General features: G+C 31.6%; 1 protein-coding gene across 1 annotated transcript; it reads left to right on the top strand.

The window, feature by feature from the left end:
* Window positions 1-7,785: 7,785 nt before the first annotated feature.
* On the top strand, window positions 7,786-21,346 carry LOC145280236 (uncharacterized). Its single transcript, XM_080132018.1, has 6 exons — window positions 7,786-7,948; window positions 16,573-16,639; window positions 19,784-19,924; window positions 20,146-20,262; window positions 20,486-20,577; window positions 21,273-21,346. The coding sequence occupies exons 2-5, from the start codon at window positions 16,588-16,590 to the stop codon at window positions 20,563-20,565; spliced, it is 390 nt and encodes a 129-aa protein (XP_079988144.1). The 5' UTR covers window positions 7,786-7,948; window positions 16,573-16,587; the 3' UTR covers window positions 20,566-20,577; window positions 21,273-21,346.
* Window positions 21,347-21,470: the final 124 nt, after the last annotated feature.

The raw sequence follows: 21,470 nt of genomic DNA, 5'->3' as shown, positions 1-21,470 counted from the left end.
CATTCTATGGAGATCAGGCGCGAACGAACACCCAATTATTTTATTATACCATATTTCTTCAAACTGAAACATAATTATCAAAGTATACTTACGCAGATAGATATGAAAAGTCTTTATTAAAGTTTGTTCATATTTCTATTCTATGGAGGCGAGGCGAAAACGCAGACCCCACAATTTTATTATACCATCCATATTTAAGTTAAAACATACTTATAAAAATATTATTATGTATATCTATATCAAAAACACTTATAAACGTTTTTTTTTAATTTTTTAATTTTTTATTTCCATACTTTGTGGACCAGGCGCGTACGCAGACCCCACAATTTTAATGAATCATCATTATGCCAGATCAAACATACCCATTCCTGTGTCTCGATACATCTTCTATCATTATATGTGATCAGTTTTCAATAATAGTCAACCATATAGAAGCCTATTCGTGACCAGACACACACACACAGACGTTCAGCTTTATATATATATATATATATATATATATATATATATATATATATATATATATATATATATATATATATATATATATATATGAATGGATTATGTATGTATATATACTAGCAGGTTGTCCGGTCGTAAAATATGTTTAAATATGATAATTAGATTAATGCAGGTTTCGTATTTATTATATTATATTGAACTATGATTTAAAAAGTTTTAAATAAATGACTTGTGTGCCAACACCAAGAATCGAAATAAAAACCTTTAGCTTACGATTTATTTCTTCCTTTAACGTTAATGCCTGAGCTATGAAGACTTGTCAGCTGCAAGGCTAAAAATTAAAACATGAGACAATAGCTATTACGTTACGCATACATATTCATAATGCCGTCGTTCTACTGTCATCTGGTAAATTCCATTTCTTTAATTTTTACACTTTTGTACCGATTTTCCCTAGCTAAAACCTACATATAAAGTATCGCACAGGTTTGAATACCCTATATATGAAGTTTCATGTCTGTAGACACAAAAACTGACAAAAGTTTCATGGGCAACAGTTTTTAAACGAACATATATACACATACATAAATATATATAGAAAGAAGTTTACGTTTACTATAACCTTTCTCATGCAAATATTACACGAGGATAAATCATGCAGATTATCTGCATGAATATAATTACACGTAATAGTTAAACTGAAGATGATCATCCTATAAGAAAACCGGAAAAAATAATAGGGAATTAATTGAAATGAATGTTTAAAAGAATATGCAAATTAGCTAGATTTTTTGCTAGTGAATGCAATTCTACAACCCATATATAAAGGACTTGTATTTTCTTTTAAAATAAATAGAAAAAAGGGTTTTTAATATGAATATCAATGCACAAAAAAATTACAGGAGCATAGAATATATATATATATATATTATATTTCTTTCAGTCTATCTGTTTGTTCGTTCCCCTTTTTATTGGAAACTACTACTCAATCTACCTGAAAATTTGTATTAACCTTTGTTATGATGGAGGATTCTTCTTAAGGCCCTTCAGTTGGTAGAGCTTGCCCAACCTCACCCCGACCACTTGGTTAAATACTGACATAGATCAAGGAGTCAAGCACAGTTCTTAAACAAATGCCAAGATGTGCTTAGAGTGATACCGGAGTCACCAGCATAGAAGGGCATTTCATCGGGAATTAACGCTTTACTCCTCAATGGCATGCGCTTCAGAATTGGTATGGTCGACAACTCTTTTGGTCCATTTTGTGAGGAGGATTAAGTTGAAACATTAGAACATGCATTTTTTAATTGCTCCAAACTATAAGTTCTGTGTGTATGTTAGTGAGGTCACAGCTTGCATCGTCCCCGACCGGGTGACGATCCTGGATTTCACAACTGTTGTCTAAAATGCTGAGCATTTGTGGCCCAGAAAAAAACGAATGGTGTTCCTTACGACCTTTGCCATAGCTAGATTGTTAGTGTGGACTTCATGCCTTTTCATTACTATCTGATTTCGTATTTTAAACCAGCTTAAAATCAAAATCAGATGTAAAAGAAAGCGGTTATCTCGCTCACAGTTTAGATGAAGGTGAATACACACAGCTAGTTTCTGCACGAGTACGTGTTATCTGCTTAGGCATGGCATATGCTAAGTCCAAATAATTAATCAATCCTGTGCTGGATCAGTACCTTAGCTAGTTGGTTTAAACGAGCTCTATGTCCCCATCATTATTTTCAGTGTTAGAATACCTCCAAAGAAGCCCTCCCCTCATGAATTTATTTTTCACCCCATCCTGCCCTCACAGTACATATCTTGGAGATTACCGAACATACCTACAGTCCCTCCCTGTTCTTTTGTCCCTAGATATCGCCCACTCCCACAATCACCCTCTTGTTTTCGTTGAGAGCCGGAAAACAGGGAGCATTTCAAAACTAGATAAGAAGGGAAGGCCCCCACCAAAAAAAAAATCATTAGTATTTTATTTGATTTCTTTATTTTCTTTCTTTTTTTTTTATTTTGGAGTGTTTTAAAGCTTCCATTACACTGTGAGGACAGGATAGGGTCAAAAATAACCAGACTGTAGTGGAATGGGGCTCTAAATGGATGGTAACATTTAATGCTACTAAAACTAAGCTGCTCTCCTTTAACAATTACAAGAAGCCTCTCCAACCACTGATATCCATGACAAATAACACTCTACCTGAGAATTCTGCATTCAAACTTCTCAGCTTAACATTCACAGGCAATACAAACTGAAACAAATACATTGAGGACATTGCGAAGGCTGCTGCAAGAAAGATAGGCTTCCTCTATCATGCTAGAAAACTACTCACCTTAAAGAATCTTGTAACTCTATAAAGTCACCATTATCCCATGCATGGAATATTGTTGCCACATCTGGGCTGGTGCATCTATCACTAATCTTTTCCTCTTGGATAGGATCCAAAAAAGGGTCTCCAATCTAATAGATCCCACTTTGTCAACCAGGTTCCAACCTCTGTCCCTTTGCCGCAATGTTGCATCCCTGTGCCTATTTTACAAGTTTTTTTAATGGAATGTGCTCTGATGCACTCATTGCACTTGTTCCCCCTCAATGTACATATCCCTGACAAACACCTTAGCAAAAAAATGCATCCCCTTCACTGTTGAGGTCCCTAAATGCCAGAAAGCTTTCTACTTTAATAGCTTCTTCCCTCGAACAACTATTCTGGCTATTCTCGTTTTTATTATATAATTTTTGTTATGCATTAAAAGGTTCCAATTTCTAAAGTTATTTGTCATTGTTAAATTAGTAACTATTTATTGTTAAAGTTTTGCGTCATTCGCTGCCTAAAAAATGTGTTAAATAAAGAATAATGGGATGTGTCCAACATTTATTTTCCACACTGTATATATATATATATATATATATATATATATATATATATATATATATATATATATATACAGAAAAACATCGAGATTCATGACTGCTCTGTTTTACGTTTTGCATCTTTGGATTTGTTTTCATGTTTATTATTGTGTGTTCATTGAATTGTAACATCATCACTATCGTCATGACCATTGAGGAATTATACCGTTTCTTTTTTTAAACGCTTTTTTTTTTTTTTTTTTTTTACATAGGCATCACCACATTATCAAGGCCAAGAGGCCACTCAAGGATAAGGGTTAAAGAGTGTACAGTAGAAATTGGACATTATAGTAATCATTAGTAATGAAAATTTGGTAAAGTTGATAACTTATATGGAACGGCCCATCAAGAACTTATTTACGTTAGACTTGAAGACAACCATATTGTAGTCAGCCGGAAAGCAGGAAAACGGAAGACAATTCCACAGGCGTGCAGTTCTAAGAAAGAAGCTTTGTTCATGGAATCTACGTTTAGGTTTAGGCACAGATAAAGAGTGGGGGGAATTATTGATAGTGTTTACAGCTAGACGAGTGTTTCTTGTGAAAGTTTGGCGAGGGGGGACCATAGATTGAAGCTCATTCGAACACTTTCCATGAAAATAACGATACATCAGAGATAAACTCTCAACATCTCTTCTGTGAGATAAAGGTTGTAAGGAAGAGAAAAGGACATCTCCTACGAGGCTACGAAGTCTATTTTGAACTCTATCAAGGCAGGCCAAGTCCTTTCTAGCAGCTCCTGCCCAGATGTGGCAACAGTCATCACTATTGTCATGACCATTGAGGAATTATAACGGTTTTTTTTTAAACGCTTCTCTCAATTTAAAAAAAAACAACAACAAGAAAAACATCGAGATTCATGACTGCTCTGTTTTACGTTTTGCATCTGTGGATTCGTTTTCATGTTTATTATCGTGTGTTCATTGAATTGTAACATCATCACTATCGTCATGACCATTGAGGAATTACATATACATATATATGTGTGTACGTGTATGTGCGTGTATGTGTACGTATACATATATATATATACAAACATATATATGTGTGCGTGTGCGTGCATGTGTGTGCGTATGCATGCATGCATATGTGTGCATGTGCGTGCATGTATATGTGTACATGTGCACGCGTGTGTGCATACATATATATATGCATATATATGTATACATTTATTGGACTTCCGGTTGTTTGACTGTCATGGCTCTTGTGGGCTGCAACTTTTTTTGACTGTGGAATTTAATATGTATGTGTATGTGTGTGTGTGTATGTATATGTGTATATGTATGTATATATATTTTTTATTTAAAAAAAAAAAAACAACAACAACAACAAAGCGGGAGACCAGTACCCGCATTGCTGGTCTGTGGTTTGACTTGTTGCTGGCTATCTTGCTCTTGCTTGTTGCTGGATGTCAACATTTTGAACCGAGAGAGAGATTTAGCTGTCGTACAAAGCTAAAACTCTGTAACATCATCTTTGTATAGATACTCCCTCAGGCATTTGTCTATTAAAAAAAAAAAGAAAAAAAAGTCCTGTGGCGATAAAAAAACTGTGACGTGTGTACGCCTGTAATGCTGGATGCATGTAACAATTAATCTGCCATCATTATATCTATTTATGTATGTATATGTGTATGTATATTTATATATGTATGTGTCTGTATATTTATATATGTACATGTGAGTTTATATGTATTTATATCTATGAGTATATGTATGTATGTATATGTGTCTATGTGTATATATGTTTGTGTGTGTATATATACATTTATATATGTTTGTATGCATGTATGTGTGTATATTGCATGCATGTGTATGTATGCATGTGTGTATATGTATGTGTGCATGTATGTGTGTATGAATGCATATATATAGATGTGTATGTATATGTAGGTAAGTGTATGTATGTATATATATATATGTGTGCATATGTGTACGTATATGTATGTGTAAGTATATGTGTTTATGTATTTGTGTATGTGGATGTATATGTATGTATATGAGTATGTATGCATGTGGGTATGTATATGTATGTTTGTTTATTATGCATTGTGTATGCATATGCGTATATATGAGCGTATGCTTATAGACATGTATGTATACATGTATATATTTATATGTATGTATACCAATGACCGTCTTGTTTATGTTTGCATGCATGTGTGTATGTATATGTATGTGTGTGTATTGTGTATGTACGCATTTATATATGTGTGTGATATGTGTACATATGTATGTGTGCGTGCGTGAATATATATGTATGTATAACAATGACCGTCTTTAGTGTCATGTCTGCTTGAGCATGTGAATTCGCTGGCAGGACTATGTCTTTTTCGGGCTCATGAACTTTCAGTGTCTGAGGGAGTGGCACTCGTCTGACAAGACGTTGCAATCATCATATATATATATATATATATATACGTTTTATTTTTTATTACCGTATCTTTCTGTTAAGTTACATTATTGTTTCAGCTACTTGGCCGTTTTGTTGGCCGTCTGTAGCATCCTCTGAGGATGCTACAGACAGCCAAAAAAACAATAATGTAACTTAACAGAAAGATACGGTAATAAAAAATAAAACGCATATCTGCTCTACAACGGTATTGAGCACTTTCTTCAGTTTTTATTCATTACCATTTCCACTATATATATGATTAATTTATTTATACAAATGATATAATTATAGACATTTTACAGTGTGGAACAATAAAATTGTTGCCCTAGAAAAGACGACAAGATTCCATTTTTCTTTGAATAAAACAGGTTTTTTTTGTTTTTGTGGCAGACCATCTAGTAGTTGGCCAATTGTGTACAAATCCCAAGAGCGATAGGAGACTTGTTGTTTGGTTGGCTGTTTTTGTTTTACGGCATACCAACCCTTTTCGGGTTATTAAATGCCGAATCCAAAGATTTTGAAGAAAATCTTTTTAATAGAATATATTTGTTGTTTTCATGTCGGTTTCTATTTAACCCATAGTTGGGACCCTAACAGAGTGGACCTAGGAGCAATGGTAATTAAAGGGTGGCTCCACACTCCCCAAAGCCCACAAGCTGGGGCCTCACCACTGGATATAGTTTAAGGTTATATCTAGGACTCCCATTGAGGGACTTTTACCCTCTGCAGGGGAGCAGTCGGTGTATTCTAATGCCCCACCGACAGGGCCAGGAGACTTGTATCATGTCTGAAAGTGACACAATGTTCAAAGAGCAAGATCGGAGATGCACCACTGCACAACTCATGTTCTCTACCGATCAAAGTTCTGACAACAGGACCATTGCCAGCACCCACAAAATGCAAATCAAGACGATGATTTAGGTTGAAGTCGGCTACGTTGAATAGATGTAAGCTTTACTACTGTTACCTTAATTGATTTTTTCAATAAAAGTTTTAAAATAAAGCTGTAGTGTTGTTTTCTTTAGGGCAACAAATTTATCGTTCCACCTTGTATACTACATCTTACCTTGATAAAGAAATGCTTGTTATTAACAATAAGAGCATTAATATAAGAATAATTAAATGATAAAAAATATTTTGAAAATACATTATTTATTAATTTATCAAAAGTTTAAAAACAAGAATATAATGAAATATTTTTCTTATTCTATGGATTTTCAAAAATATTTTGTTCTATAGAGAAAATAACTACCAAAAATAGCATAAAAATGAAAACTTTGAAAATTGCACTTTTTCGTACATTGTAATTTTCAAAGTTTTGATTTTTATGCTAAACTAACAATTCTGTAGCAGCTCTATATTTTTATTTTACTTACTTGCTGTAACTGTAATTTATATATATATATATATATATATATATATATATATATATATATATATATATATATATGTATATATATATTTGGTAAACCTGGTAATTAGTAAAAACCTGAAGAGAGTGCTCAATACTATTGCATAGCAAATATGTGTTTTATTTTTTTTATTACCGTTTTATCTGTTTGGTTACATATGTTTCAGATGTTGGACCATGTTTACAATCTAATAGCCTCGTCAGACCTTACAGAAGTGGTTGTTAGTATTAGGAAGAAGTGCTTTCGAAAAGGTCTGACGAGGCTGTTAGATCGTAAACATGGTCCAACATCTGAAACATATGTAACCAAACAGATAAAACGGTAATAAAAAAATAAAACACACACACACACACGCATAACGACCTTTGGCCTTTTGTGTAATAGGTTTTCTATCAGCTGTTTGAGTAGATTATAGTATCATTTATGACGTCATAAAAGATTTTTGCTATCTTACATATTTATCTAAATGGAGAACGTTTTGTGATGTCATAAAGGATTTTTTCCTTATCCTTTATTTCAATAGAAATCGTCATCTTTCTGTGACGTCATAAAATAATTTTGGCAACTACCATTCCTTTATCAAAGCTTTTAACAATTGCCACTAATTCTTAATTGTGCACGATACCAAGTGAACAACGTCCAACACAGTTTTAGTGACATGCTGATAGATATAGATCAATAAGTAACACTTTTTGAGAAGCTGAATATCTCATTGACGGCCTTGTGTCACATCCTGTCATCGTACAGAGACAGTAAATAAGGATCTACAGGTAAGGATTTTTTCCTGTATTTAAAGTGTATTATGTTTGACACAAACACGATTATCTGGTGTTGCCCAGAGCCATAAAAATAAAATAGAAGAATTCTTATAAACTTCTCTTTCTCTATTTCTATCTACTTTCTCTCTTGAGTTGATAAGCTATTGCGTTTAGTGGTCAAGAACAGGAGAGATTAGCATCTATTCGCAGAAGAAAATAGTTCTTTATTTTGTTTGCTGCTACAACACTATATAAGGGAAATCGTATATAATGGTTGTAGCTAGTCGAGTGTTTTTTTGTAAAAATTTGGCAAGAGGGGAACATAGATTGGAGTTCAGACAAGCACTTGCCATGAAAATGACGATAGAGCAGGGACAGGCTTGCAACATCTCTTCTGTGTGAAAGAGGTTGCAGGGAAAAGGACATCACCTGCTAGGTTTCAAAGACAGTTTTGAACTTTATCAAGGCTGGATGGGGCACGTGAGAAGCTCCTAAATAGATGTGGCAACAGTGCTCCATTTTAGGGCGTACTTGGCTCTTATAAAGATAGAGGATTACATCTTTTTTATAAACTTTTCTCTCTCTCTCTCTCTCTCTCTCTCTCTCTCTCTCTCTCTCTCTCTTTATTTGTATCTACTCCCTCTCTTGAGTTTATAAGTTGTTGTGTCCAGTGAACAAATACAGGAGAGAGAGAAAGAGATAGATAGGGGGAGATAGAGAAAGAGAGAGAGAGAGAGAGGGGGAGAGAGAGAAAGAGAGAGAGAGAGAGAGATCTGTCTTACTTGCTAGTTGAGTTCCCTCTGACGAGTTGTCTGTGTTTCTCCAAGGACTTAGAAATAGTTCCTAGAGGGAAGATTTTTTAATTATTAATATATATATATATATATATATATATATATATATATATATATATATATATATATAATATATATATATACTAGCTGTACCCTGCCACGCGTTGCAGTGGCTCAATTTGGTGTAATGGAAAAATTTAATAAAAGAGAAAATGCATGTTTCTTATATTAGTACAGCAATCCACTGCAAAAAGTGAAAAAGAAGGCGAAACTGAAAAAAATGGTACTCTTGCAGAATTTGATCTGGATCCTCGAGAGTTTCTGTCAATCATTCATGTTTTGGACTTGACCAACAATCAGTGGATGAAGCCGAACGTAGCAAAAATGTTGAAACGCTAAATGCTTTTTTTTTGTTGTTGTTTTAAAAAATGTGATTTAGTAATTAATATTTGGTTGATGGTGGGGGGAGGGGGGGTTACTATACACAAATTCGAAAAAGTCGTCCAAAAACAAATAAATGAAAGCAAAGGTAAGGTAATTTACGTTTCTACCTAATTGGATAATTGTTTAGTGTTTTTATGTAATGTAAAATGTTTAATTGGCTCAAAAAACAGAAATGGTCGCGAATTCTGTTGAATACGTTAAGTTTGGGAAAGTAAGTTGAAAACTAAAAACTATACAAAACAGTGTCTGAAACTCACCGAACATATGTTACCATGACATAGGCTGGCATAATGGATAGGTTTCTGAAAGTATTTTGTATAGTTTTTTTAGTTTTAACTCACTTTCTCTAACTTAAAGTAATCAACAGTGTCCACCACCATTTGTAGCTTTCAAATACACCAATAAACACTGTTTTTCGAGCCGACTAAACGTTACATTAAATGAAAAGGGTTTATATTACTAAACACAGATACAAAGAAGTTGTCAAAAAATAAATATATAACAAATAAATGTTATCAAAGGCAAGAAAAGTAAGTGTTCTACCTAACTGGATAAGATTTTAGTGTTTTTATGTAATGTATAATCGGTTCAAAAACATTCAATGTTTATCGGTATATCTGAAAAATACAAATGGCGGCAGACTGTATCGAACACGTTAAGTTTGGGGAAATTTTGGGAAAATGAGTTTAAACTAAAAATACTGTTAGGAACTCACTCAATATATGTTACCATGATGTAGGCTGGCATATAATCGGTGGTTTTAAACTTTTGCTCGATATAGGTGACGATTTTTAAAAATCCCTTTTAGTGATTACCTGGTTTGAGGATATTTGTACAACTAAACGGCAAATCTGCTCAAAAAAATCTGGTATTATTTTACTTTAAGGCCCGTTTCACGTTCATATATAACGAAATATTTTATTGTAGATTTCGGTGTGCTAAAAACGAATCTGCAAACCGTTTACGTAGCAAAAAAAAAGTTTTCATGACATTCATGAAATTACTTTTTCGAAAAGTGGGTGATCACTTTTCAATCTAAATTTAACTTAGAATGAGCACCCACTTTCTGGCCACCTGAGAGAGGGGCATTTTTCTGAACTCTGGGACTATTTTCCATTTAACAGCCGTAGCCTTCGTTTACGCTATGCGTAAGCATAAACGAAAGCTGTTTAGCCAATAAACATGGGAAAAAATCCCCCCTCTCTCAGGTGGCTAGAAAGTGGGTGGTCATTTTAAGTTAAATTTACATGGAAAAGTGATCGCCACTTTTTCGAAAAAGTAATTTCTTCATATCATAAAAACTATTTTTTTGTGACGGAAACGGTTTGCAGATTCGTTTTTAGCACACCAAAATCTACAAAAAAAATTTTGTTATTTACGAACGTGAGACGCACAGCCCTTAATGGAAAATTATATCAAAAATCCGGGGGAAAATAGTTTTCAATAAAAACAGCAAATGAATTTGATAGAAAAAAAATGGATGCTATTTTTTCTTCTTTCTGTGTGTTTCTTGGCTAAAAAGTCTTTTTGTTTGATTTCTTTTGCATGGTATTAACCCCTGAACTCTGGGACTATTTTCCATTTCACAGACGTAGCCTTTGTTTATGCTATGCGTGAGCATAAACGAAAACTGTTAAATATGCATTCGCGTACCAAACTGCCTTGTCAAAAAAACCTTTAAGCCAATAAACACGAAAATAAATGCCCCTTCCTCAGGTGGCCAGAAAGTGGGTGCTCATTTTAAGTTAAATTTAGATGGAAAAGTGATCACCCACTTTTCGGAAAAAAAAAATTTCTTCAGATCATGAAAACTATTTTGATACTCCTTGGGCGTTGAGTTCCATGGCGACCCGCAGAATTATTTAATGGTCGTTCCCTTAGTACCCCCCTAGTCAAGGCTAACGCATGCGCACGTAACATTTTTTATTTATTTACTTACGTGGTGGAGTTTCTATACTGATAGGTTTTTTGAAATTTTGTCACTGGATTATTATTGATTGAACACTAACCAGATTATGAAAAAAAAGTGGAAAAAAAAAAAAAATCATTTCAACATTTGAAAGGGATACTCACTTTTTAGTTACCACGTTCTGGTAAATCGGTCACTTTTTATTTATTTATTTATTTATTTATTTTCTAAATACGGAAGTGTCTTCGGGAGATATAAAATGGTCGCATGTTGACGAAGCAATGTATCAGGAGGCGTACGGGATTAAAAATTATTGGTAAATTTTTAGATTAGGTCCACCTCCTCAATTTTCTTTTAAATGACGACTTGAAATGGTTTTCGACTATGCTGAATACGAAAATCGCATCGAAATTTTGCAGAAATGAGTAGTTATCAAGATATAAAAAGTTGTATTATGCATTGTAATCTTTGGCGGCCATCTTTTTTACGTGTGTGTATTTGTTTATGGCGCGTGTGCACGTAAAAAGATGGCCACCGAAGAATACAATGCATAATACAACTATTTATTTCCGCAAAATTTCAATGCAATTTGCGTGTTCAGCATACTCGAAAACCTATAAATGTCGTCATTGAAAGGAAAATTGTGGAGGTGGACCTAATCTAAAAAAATACCAAATTATTAAACATTTCTCCAGCATGTTAGTGAAATTTATAATACTTTAAAAAAATTAAAAAGAAACAAAACAAAAGTTTTGAAAAAAAACTCACCTTTCACAAAAACAATTTAAAAAAAAAAAAAAACACAAACTGACTAAATAAGTAAAAAAAAAAATAATAATTAAAAATCTCGAAACTTTATTTTCATGAAAACAATAAAAAAAGTCCTGTTCTCTCTATTTTTTTTTCTTTGAGAAACAAATATATTTCTGACTTACAAATGCGGTAGAGACTCATTATTTTTACTTTCTATGGTTTTGATATACCGCGTTTTTATTGCTTACAAAATGGGTAACTGATTTATCAGAACGTTGTAACTAAAAAGTGAGCACCAGCACCACTTTCAAATGTCGAAATAATTATTTCTTTTTTACATTTCTTTTTTTTTTAATAATCTGTTTAATTAGTGTCCAATCAATAATAATCCAGTGAAAAAAAATTCCAAAAATCTATAAGTATAGAAATTAAGCATGGGAGTATACAACAACGTCGCCTTTCGCACTTTTACAAACATTTTTTTAAAAAAGTAACTAAACCATTTATTGATAATTTGTCACGTGTACAAACATTTATTTATTTATGTAGGCTTAACTCCTTTCATGAATAAGAAAAGTTTTACTCTTTAAGAATAATAAAAGGAAAAAGTTACTGAACATTTATAAAAGGACTTCTTTTCATGAAGGCCAGAGGAATAGTTGGCCGAAAATTCGTGAAACAACAACAATAAATAAAAATGGTGCTAATGCAGAGAGCCACGCTATTTTTTAAATCATATTTCCACGTTTAAATAACGTTTTACGATGGTTTTTTTTTTATTATTTATTCAATTGTAAGGTTAAAGTACAGAATAGGTACAAAACATCCTTACCTCCCCATGTTAAGAATGACTTTTTAAATAATAACATTATTTCAGCACGGATCACTCTCTGCGTGAGTAATCTTATATAGAAAAACAAAAAAAAAAACTCAAAAGCAAGCAACAAACTTTTTTTTTTTTGGCCTTATATAATAAAGAAAAGATGTGTAAATTAAAAAATTTGGAAGATAAACAAATGAAATATGTTTTTTTTGTTTTTTTTTTTTACTTATCGAGTTAACAGAAAATGAAACCTTTCGTCAATTCGTGGCTGTGAAATGAATCGAACCGGAAGTTCAGTTTTATCAACAGAAAAGATTCGCAGAAACGATTAAATAAATATATTTATTTTATTTAATATTTTAATTTTAATTAGGTAAATTTATTTTAATAACATAAAAACATACCTCGACTCTAAAAATGGGTTGTCTGAAAATTTCAAATAAATTGGTAACGTATAAACATGGTTTTATTTGTTTAGAACGAACCAACTTTACATTTTTATATATATAGATATATACATACATATATACACGGTAGTGTTTGAATATATGGTTAAGTGACAGTTTTAGTCATTTAGAACTGCTTTAAAGCTTCACCGCTCACTCATTTGTCGACCAAATTTCAAACAATTATTAGAGTTTATAGATCACCTTCTCAGCTATATTGTGAAAAGAAAAATTTTCAATTTTCGTTCAGTAAAACAAAAGTTATGAATTTACTGTTGTTCAAAATCGTTTAAAAAATATAAGGAGGTGAGCGACGTTTTTTATGACAGGTTTCCATAAAAACCACATCGCTTCAGCGACTACTGTTCCTACTAATTCACTGCTGTCACGAGAAAGAGAAGTAACAAGTGAAACAGAGAGAATGAAAGCATGAAAGGGAGAGAATTGGGTTTTTTTTTTTTTAAAGCAGTCGAGTGCTGTACATTGTTATTAGATATGTGCTTGGGGGGGAATAAGATTGAAATTAAACAAAGAACAAGTGAATTTATTGGAAGCCTGGAAAAATCATGGATTACAATAGAAAAATACGAGCATGAAAACTAATATGATCAAGCTTAAACATGGTAAAGTAAAGGACTAGTTGTTAAAACTGGAAAAGAAAAGAACAAGACATTCTAGTAAAAGTATAATAAGTTTATAACTTAAAATGTTGCAGCATTAAGAATTTTTTTTTAATTCAATTAATAACATTATATAATCAAATCTTAATGCTGCAATATTTTAATTATTAATTTATTATATTTTTTATTAGAATATCTTGTCCTTTTCTTTTCCAGTTTTAACAACTAGTCCTTTATTTTTCCATGTTTAAGCTTAACCATATTACTTTTCATGCACACATTTTTCTATTGTAATATATATATATATATATATATATATATATATATATATATATATATATATATATATATATATATATATAGTAACGTGATTGATAATTTAAAATTCAAATTAGAATTAAAAATTAAAAATCTGTTTCATAAGAAGGAACAACAACAAAGTCAATAATTTGTATGATCGTTTCGGAAACAATGTTTTTATTGTGATAGACATTAAGCCATGGACAATAATTTTGACATATAGTTTTTTTTAAACAAAGTCTCCTCATTAGAAAAAGTATTGGGTGGGTTTTTTTTATATGCAAAAGACACCATAAATAAACCTAGCAAAGCAATTTTTAAGTAAGGCAGATGTATCTTTTAATTGTTCGCCTTTTGAAAACCATAATTATCGTCAAAGCATTCATTTGGATGTTGATTGTAGCTTATAAATGTACGAAATATATATATATTAGCAGTTCAGCCCGGCTTTGCTCGAGCCTTTGTTAATAACTTTATGTGCATGTATATATATATATTAAAAAATTTGACTCATGTCCAGGTAACCTACATCTAAAATTTCAAGTGTTTAGGGCATAAATTAGCGGAGGAGTTTCGTAGAGTCTGCAAAGGTTAACTCTTTCAACTTTGACCTCTTGGCAGCCAAATTTTCTCCCAAAACGGATTAAAAAGCTTGCTGCATGTCTGAATACCCTTTATATAAAATTTCAAATGTTTAGGCCCAAAATTGGCTAAATAGTTTGCTAAAGATCCCAAAGGTCAAATCTTTTGAACTTTGACCTCTTGGCAGCCAAATTTTCGGCCAAAAACCGACTGCTGCATGTCTGAATACACTTTATGTAAAATTTCAAATGTTTAGACCAAAAACTGGCTAAGTAATCTGGTAAAGACTGCAGAGGCCAAATTTTTTTTTTAAATTTGACCCCAATTTTGACTCCCTGAACATTTATTGTTTTGGGCTCAAATCAAATTAAAAAGTTTGATACATGTCCAAGTAACCTATACCCAAAATTGGCAGAGGAGTTTGGTAGAGTTTTCCAAGGTCAAATCGTTGAACTTTAACCCCCTTAACAGCCAAATTTTGGGCCGAAAACTGATTAAAAAGATTTTCCCAATCTTAATACCCCTTATGTGAAATCTTGAGTCTGTAGACTGCAAATTTACAGAGTAGTTTGGTAGGGAAATGTACACACACTGACACACACACACACACACACACACACACACACACACACACACACACACACACACACACAATGCTGGGTCATTTTGAAGCTCTCTTCTGATCGGTTGAGATATGGTTCTGTGCCATTTTAGGAGATCCATTCTCCCAGGCTTTACCTTCTACTTTGAGAAGAGGTTAGTTTATTGTTAATTGCCTGAGACGCCCTTACAGAAAAATACAGACAAGACTGCTCAGGCATTTTTGTAGGCCAGAGTGCTCTGACTTTGTGGGCTGGCTTTTCAATCACGTGTACCGACCTTGTGTCACATTTTATTGGTTATATTTATACAAATATTTTGCCCTTTTATTAATTACTAATGCAGTTTTTGTTTTCTTTCCTTTTTTTCTGTTTTCATAGACTTGAGTTGATTTACTTAAAAATAAATATTTTGAAATAATTTATTTTCTGCATGACACTTTATCATACATTTTTATTACAACATTTGAAAATTTGTGCTTTTTTTTTTTAACTTTTAATGTTTAAAATGTACATCCAAACTTTTAAAATAATTATAGAAGGGATTAGTTTATTGCTAATTATCTGAGATGCCTCTATGTTTATACTACTACTCGCAGGACGCCCGGTATTGCCCGGTTGTAAAATATGCTTAAATATTATATTTTAATTCATGCATATTTCTTATTCAGTATTATAGAGCAAATTCTCTATTGATTACTATTCAATAGATGATAATGATTTCAAAAGTTATGAAAAAATACAATTTGGGTACCATCCGCTGGAATCCAAACCAGAACGTTTAGTGATCCATCATTAGTCGTTATTTATCTCTTCAGCATCGTTATCATCTGAGCAACTGGCAGATGGATACTGAAGGTTAAAAATCAAGCGAGCTATGATTGTTTAATTTTGCGCATGTGCAAAAGTAACAGCAAGTTTTATTCGACTTACCATGGCAGACTCAACTATTTTGTTTTCAATTTTGACTGTTTAGCAACAATTTATGTCGGTTAAAACCCAAATTGAAAGTGTGCTACAAGTCCAAATACCCTATATATCAAATTTCAACTCATTATGAGAGAAGTTTAGAAGAAACTTTTCGCACACACATCAAACGTCATTAAGAAACCATAAAAAAATTAATAAGTAATTAATTAACACTCATTTTTCAAAGGAATATGCAAATTAGTTAACCATGTAGTTGCTCCCATATCGATGGCTGAATATATTAAGAAGTTTGTTTTAATCATTTTTTTAAATAGAAAAAGTAGGCTTTTAATATCAATGTCAGAGTGAGAAAAATACTCAACTTAATAGATATATAGATTTTGCTTTTTTTTATTATTAGCAATGCAGTTTCTTTCTGTCAATTTTTCATTTGCAGGTATAAAGACCCAACATGCCTCATTCCTATTGGTTAAGACCTCGAAGACAAAGGATTGTTTATTCAGGTAAATCTTTGGAAAGAGTTGATTCCTGTTAGGAATAAGTAACAAATACACAAAAACATTATTTCAAAACAATTTTTTTTTAATAATAGGATTTCTTAAATATAATAACTTGTATAAACACATTTACTACTACTACTACTACTAATACTAATAATAATACTAATAATAATAATAATAATAATCATTTTCAGTCATTTGAGCTGATAAGATAAAAATTATGCTAATATTAAATAAATGGTAGACAAAGACATTTCAAGTGTGTTTTTTTATTATTCTTATTCTTTTAAAATGAACCTTAACATTTAATTCCAACACTTTTTAAGATCAAATGTTTCCACATCAAGTATTCTAAAGAAAACTGTTAACACTTAAATATGACCAACTGATATTGTTGTCTACAAATGTCACTCAACAAATGGTCAATTGATTTTTACTTTTGCATTCTTCTCTGAATGCAATTTTTAATGCTTACCCAAAAGTGATATTATTCATTTGAAAACGTAAATTCTTTAATTAATTTGGTTTATGAGATAATTAACTTCTAAAAAAATCAGCTTTTTTTTTTTTTTTTTTTTTTGGAGCAATATTCCAGAGAATTATTCGGGAACTTAATTCTAACAAAAGCGATATTAGATTATAGAATTGACATGTCTTCCAATCCTAATATATTTATATTGACATGTCTTCATATCCTAATATATTTATTGACATGTCTTCCAATCCTAATATATGTGTTGACATGTCTTCCAATCCTAATATATGTGTTGACATGTCTTCCAATCCTAATATATTTGTTAACATGTCTTCCAATCCTAATATATTTATTGACATGTCTTCCAATCCTAATATATTTATTGACATGTCTTCCAATCCTAATATATGTGTTGACATGTCTTCCAATCCTAATATATGTGTTGACATGTCTTCCAATCCTAATATATTTATATTGACATGTCTTCCAATCCTAATATATGTGTTGACATGTCTTCCAATCCTAATATATGTGTTGACATGTCTTCCAATCCTAATATATTTGTTAACATGTCTTCCAATCCTAATATATTTATTGACATGTCTTCCAATCCTAATATATTTATTGACATGTCTTCCAATCCTAATATATGTGTTGACATGTCTTCCAATCGTAATATATTTATTGACATGTCTTCCAATCCTAATATATGTGTTGACATGTCTTCCAATCCTAATATATGTGTTGACATGTCTTCCAATCCTAATATATTTGTTAACATGTCTTCCAATCCTAATATATGTATTGACATGTCTTCCAATCCTAATATATTTATTGACATGTCTTCCAATCCTAATATATTTATTGACATGTCTTCCAATCCTAATATATTTGTTGACATGTCTTCCAATCCTAATATATTTGTTGACATGTCTTCCAATCCTAATATATTTATTGAAATGTCTTCCAATCCTAATATATGTGTTGACATGTCTTCCAATCCTAATATATTTGTTGACATGTCTTCCAATCCTAATATATTTATTGACATGTCTTCCAATCCTAATATATTTATTGACATGTCTTCCAATCCTAATATATTTGTTGACATGTCTTCCAATCCTAATATATTTGTTAACATGTCTTCCAATCCTAATATATTTATTCACATGTCTTCCAATCCTAATATATGTGTTGACATGTCTTCCAATCCTAATATATTTGTTGACATGTTTTTCAATCCTAATATATTTATTGACATGTCTTCCAATCCTAATATATGTGTTGACATGTCTTCCAATCCTAATATATTTATTCACATGTCTTCCAATCCTAATATATGTGTTGACATGTCTTCCAATCCTAATATATTTGTTGACATGTCTTCCAATCCTAATATATTTATTGACATGTCTTCCAATCCTAATATATTTATTGACATGTCTTCCAATCCTAATATATTTATTGACATGTCTTCCAATCCTAATATATGTATTGACATGTCTTCCAACCCTAATATATTTATTGACATGTCTTCCAATCCTAATATATTTATTGACATGTCTTCCAATCCTAATATATGTGTTGACATGTCTTCCAATCCTAATATATTTATTGACATGTCTTCCAATCCTAATATATTCATTGACATGTCTTCCAATCCTAATATATTTGTTGACATGTTTTTCAATCCTAATATATTTATTGACATGTCTTCCAATCCTAATATATTTGTTGACATGTCTTCTAATCCTAATATATTTATTGACATGTCTTCCAATCCTAATATATTTATTGACATGTCTTCCAATCCTAATATATTTATTGACATGTCTTCTAATCCTAATATATTTATTGACATGTCTTCCAATCCTAATATATGTATTGACATGTCTTCCAACCCTAATATATTTATTGACATGTCTTCCAATCCTAATATATTTATTGACATGTCTTCCAATCCTAATATATGTGTTGACATGTCTTCCAATCCTAATATATTTATTGACATGTCTTCCAATCCTAATATATTCATTGACATGTCTTCCAATCCTAATATATTTGTTGACATGTTTTTCAATCCTAATATATTTATTGACATGTCTTCCAATCCTAATATATTTGTTGACATGTCTTCTAATCCTAATATATTTATTGACATGTCTTCCAATCCTAATATATTTATTGACATGTCTTCCAATCCTAATATATTTATTGACATGTCTTCTAATCCTAATATATTTATTGACATGTCTTCCAATCCTAATATATTTATTGACATGTCTTCCAATCCTAATATATTTATTTACCAACTGTATGAATGAAACTCACAAGCCATGCTGCAAAAGCAAACTCTAAAAAATTAAATTACAATTTTTGTGCAAAACAGTGGCTCTAGGCAAGAAATTAACAAAATTGTTAAAATTACGATCACATAAAGTGTCTACAAAATTATGCCAAAATTATGCCATGCCAAAATTATTGTTTCGACATCAGACTCTATAAACAAAGAAGAATAAGGAACACAGAAAAATGAATTAGAGACAAGACAGGAAGCAAACACATCATTATGCCTTTTCAAATCTTTTTAGGGCAGAGTGGGGAGGGTTAACATGCATATTCTTACAAAATTGATTTTGAACTGAAATGTTTTTATTTTTAAATCCCTTCAGAAAACAGACCTTATAGAAATTTGAGGAGCATCCCTTTATCCAGAGAATGCTTTATGGCTCAGAAGATGGCGTCTGCTGCAGTTAAGTTGGAATTAGCTGGTGATTATCTTATGAGCAATGCAACTACACTAAGCATGGCTGGTAAGTGGACGAAAAAAAGTCAGCAATTTATATTGCATTTCTATTTAGACACTAGCAAAAATAATTGAGTAATTTTATAAAATCACTTAAAAAAAAACTTTAATGTCTAATTTGACTTTTTTAAACATCCTATAAAATTGATTTTTCTACAGATTTACAACTTTTGTTTTCATAGTAAATGTCCTGCTAACAATTCATTAATTTTGATTAAATTTTTGTAGATTACTATGATGGCAGAGCAGATAATGCAAGAGCCTCAACATACATAGCATCCAATCACTTCATAGCTGCTACAATAATAGTTTTTATCTATCGTTTTATTGTAGCCATTGCCAAAGGTATGTTATTATCAGACATTTTTTTCCAACCCTTTCTTTTTTATTTTTTGATTTGTGACAAAATTATTTGTCATTGGATGAAAATGCTCCATTATTTTTTTTATATCAGTCATTTTTTCAATTCATCCAATCTGCTTTGTGGTCTGATTATTTCATTTTCTTCCTTGGTGTTGTTGGAACATTTTGTCATGAAATAATAATAAAAAAAATTATTTTTTTGCAGGTGCAACACGTTTCTGCACAAAAAACTGTAAGCACGGTTATGAAAACTGTCCAGTAGATAATAAAAGCAACGGCCCGTAATGTAAGTTCAATGTAAGTATTAAAACTAAACAGATTTTGTTAAATAGAATGCTTCTAAAGGAAGAACACCTTTTTTATTTTTAAATCCATGCCCATGCCCAAATTCATATAACCTTTTTCTCCTTTTCTTTATTTCATTTTTTAACTCCAAAGATAAATACTTCATTTGGTTAGAAACAGTTGGTACACAGTTTGAATTTTAGCATTTTCATGATAACTTAGTGTGTGTGTGTGTGTGTGTGTGTGTGTGTGTGTGTGTGTGTGTGTGTGTGTGTGTGTGTGTGTGTGTGTGTGTGTGTGTGAGAAAGAGAGATGGAGAGAGAGAGAGAGAGAGAGTGATTTATTGTGTGTGTGATAAAAATCAGTCTCCAGTGTGTTAAAACTAAAACGTTCATTGTTTTTGATTAAGACTTATTAATAATTAAAAACACAACTTGCGTTACCACACAATATTGAAGGATGTTTTCAGACTACCCATAATGAAAATATATATATATATATATATATATATATATATATATATATATACGATAATAAAATGACCTTGTCTAACTGCAGAATGGTCTCTATCAAATTACTTTGTCAATTTTTGGTCTATAATCTGCATTGTACTTAAACATATTTTCTGACCGGGCAATATATATCCATGTTAAATAATATAAACGTCTACTTTCCAGTTCTAATTATGTCTCTCATCTTGTTGACAGTGTTACTTCTGGTCGACTTTCCCATCGTCTACCGATATTTATTTTGCTGCTGCTCAGTGGATTGTGGATCATTTGTAAGTATTGCTTTTTTTTTCTTATGATACGTTTTGGCTTCTATCCAGTTATTATAAAAAGTATGCTTAAAGCAAAGATGAACATAGTGAGAATAATCTGACTAACCTAATTGTAAATTAAAAA

This window comes from Euprymna scolopes, chromosome 7 (genome assembly GCF_053919585.1).
Source record: "Euprymna scolopes isolate OS-2025 chromosome 7, ASM5391958v1, whole genome shotgun sequence".
Lineage (NCBI taxonomy): Eukaryota > Metazoa > Mollusca > Cephalopoda > Sepiida > Sepiolidae > Euprymna > Euprymna scolopes.
This window is presented reverse-complemented; position numbering and strand designations above follow the sequence as displayed.

Coding starts and splice junctions, on each gene's coding strand:
- LOC145280236 (XM_080132018.1), top strand. CDS start 16,588: ATGCCTCATTCCTATTGGTTAAGACCTCGAAGACAAAGGATTGTTTAT. Junction 16,640..19,783: donor ACAAAGGATTGTTTATTCAG/GTAAATCTTTGG, acceptor AAATCCCTTCAG/AAAACAGACCTTATAGAAAT. Junction 19,925..20,145: donor AACTACACTAAGCATGGCTG/GTAAGTGGACGA, acceptor AAATTTTTGTAG/ATTACTATGATGGCAGAGCA.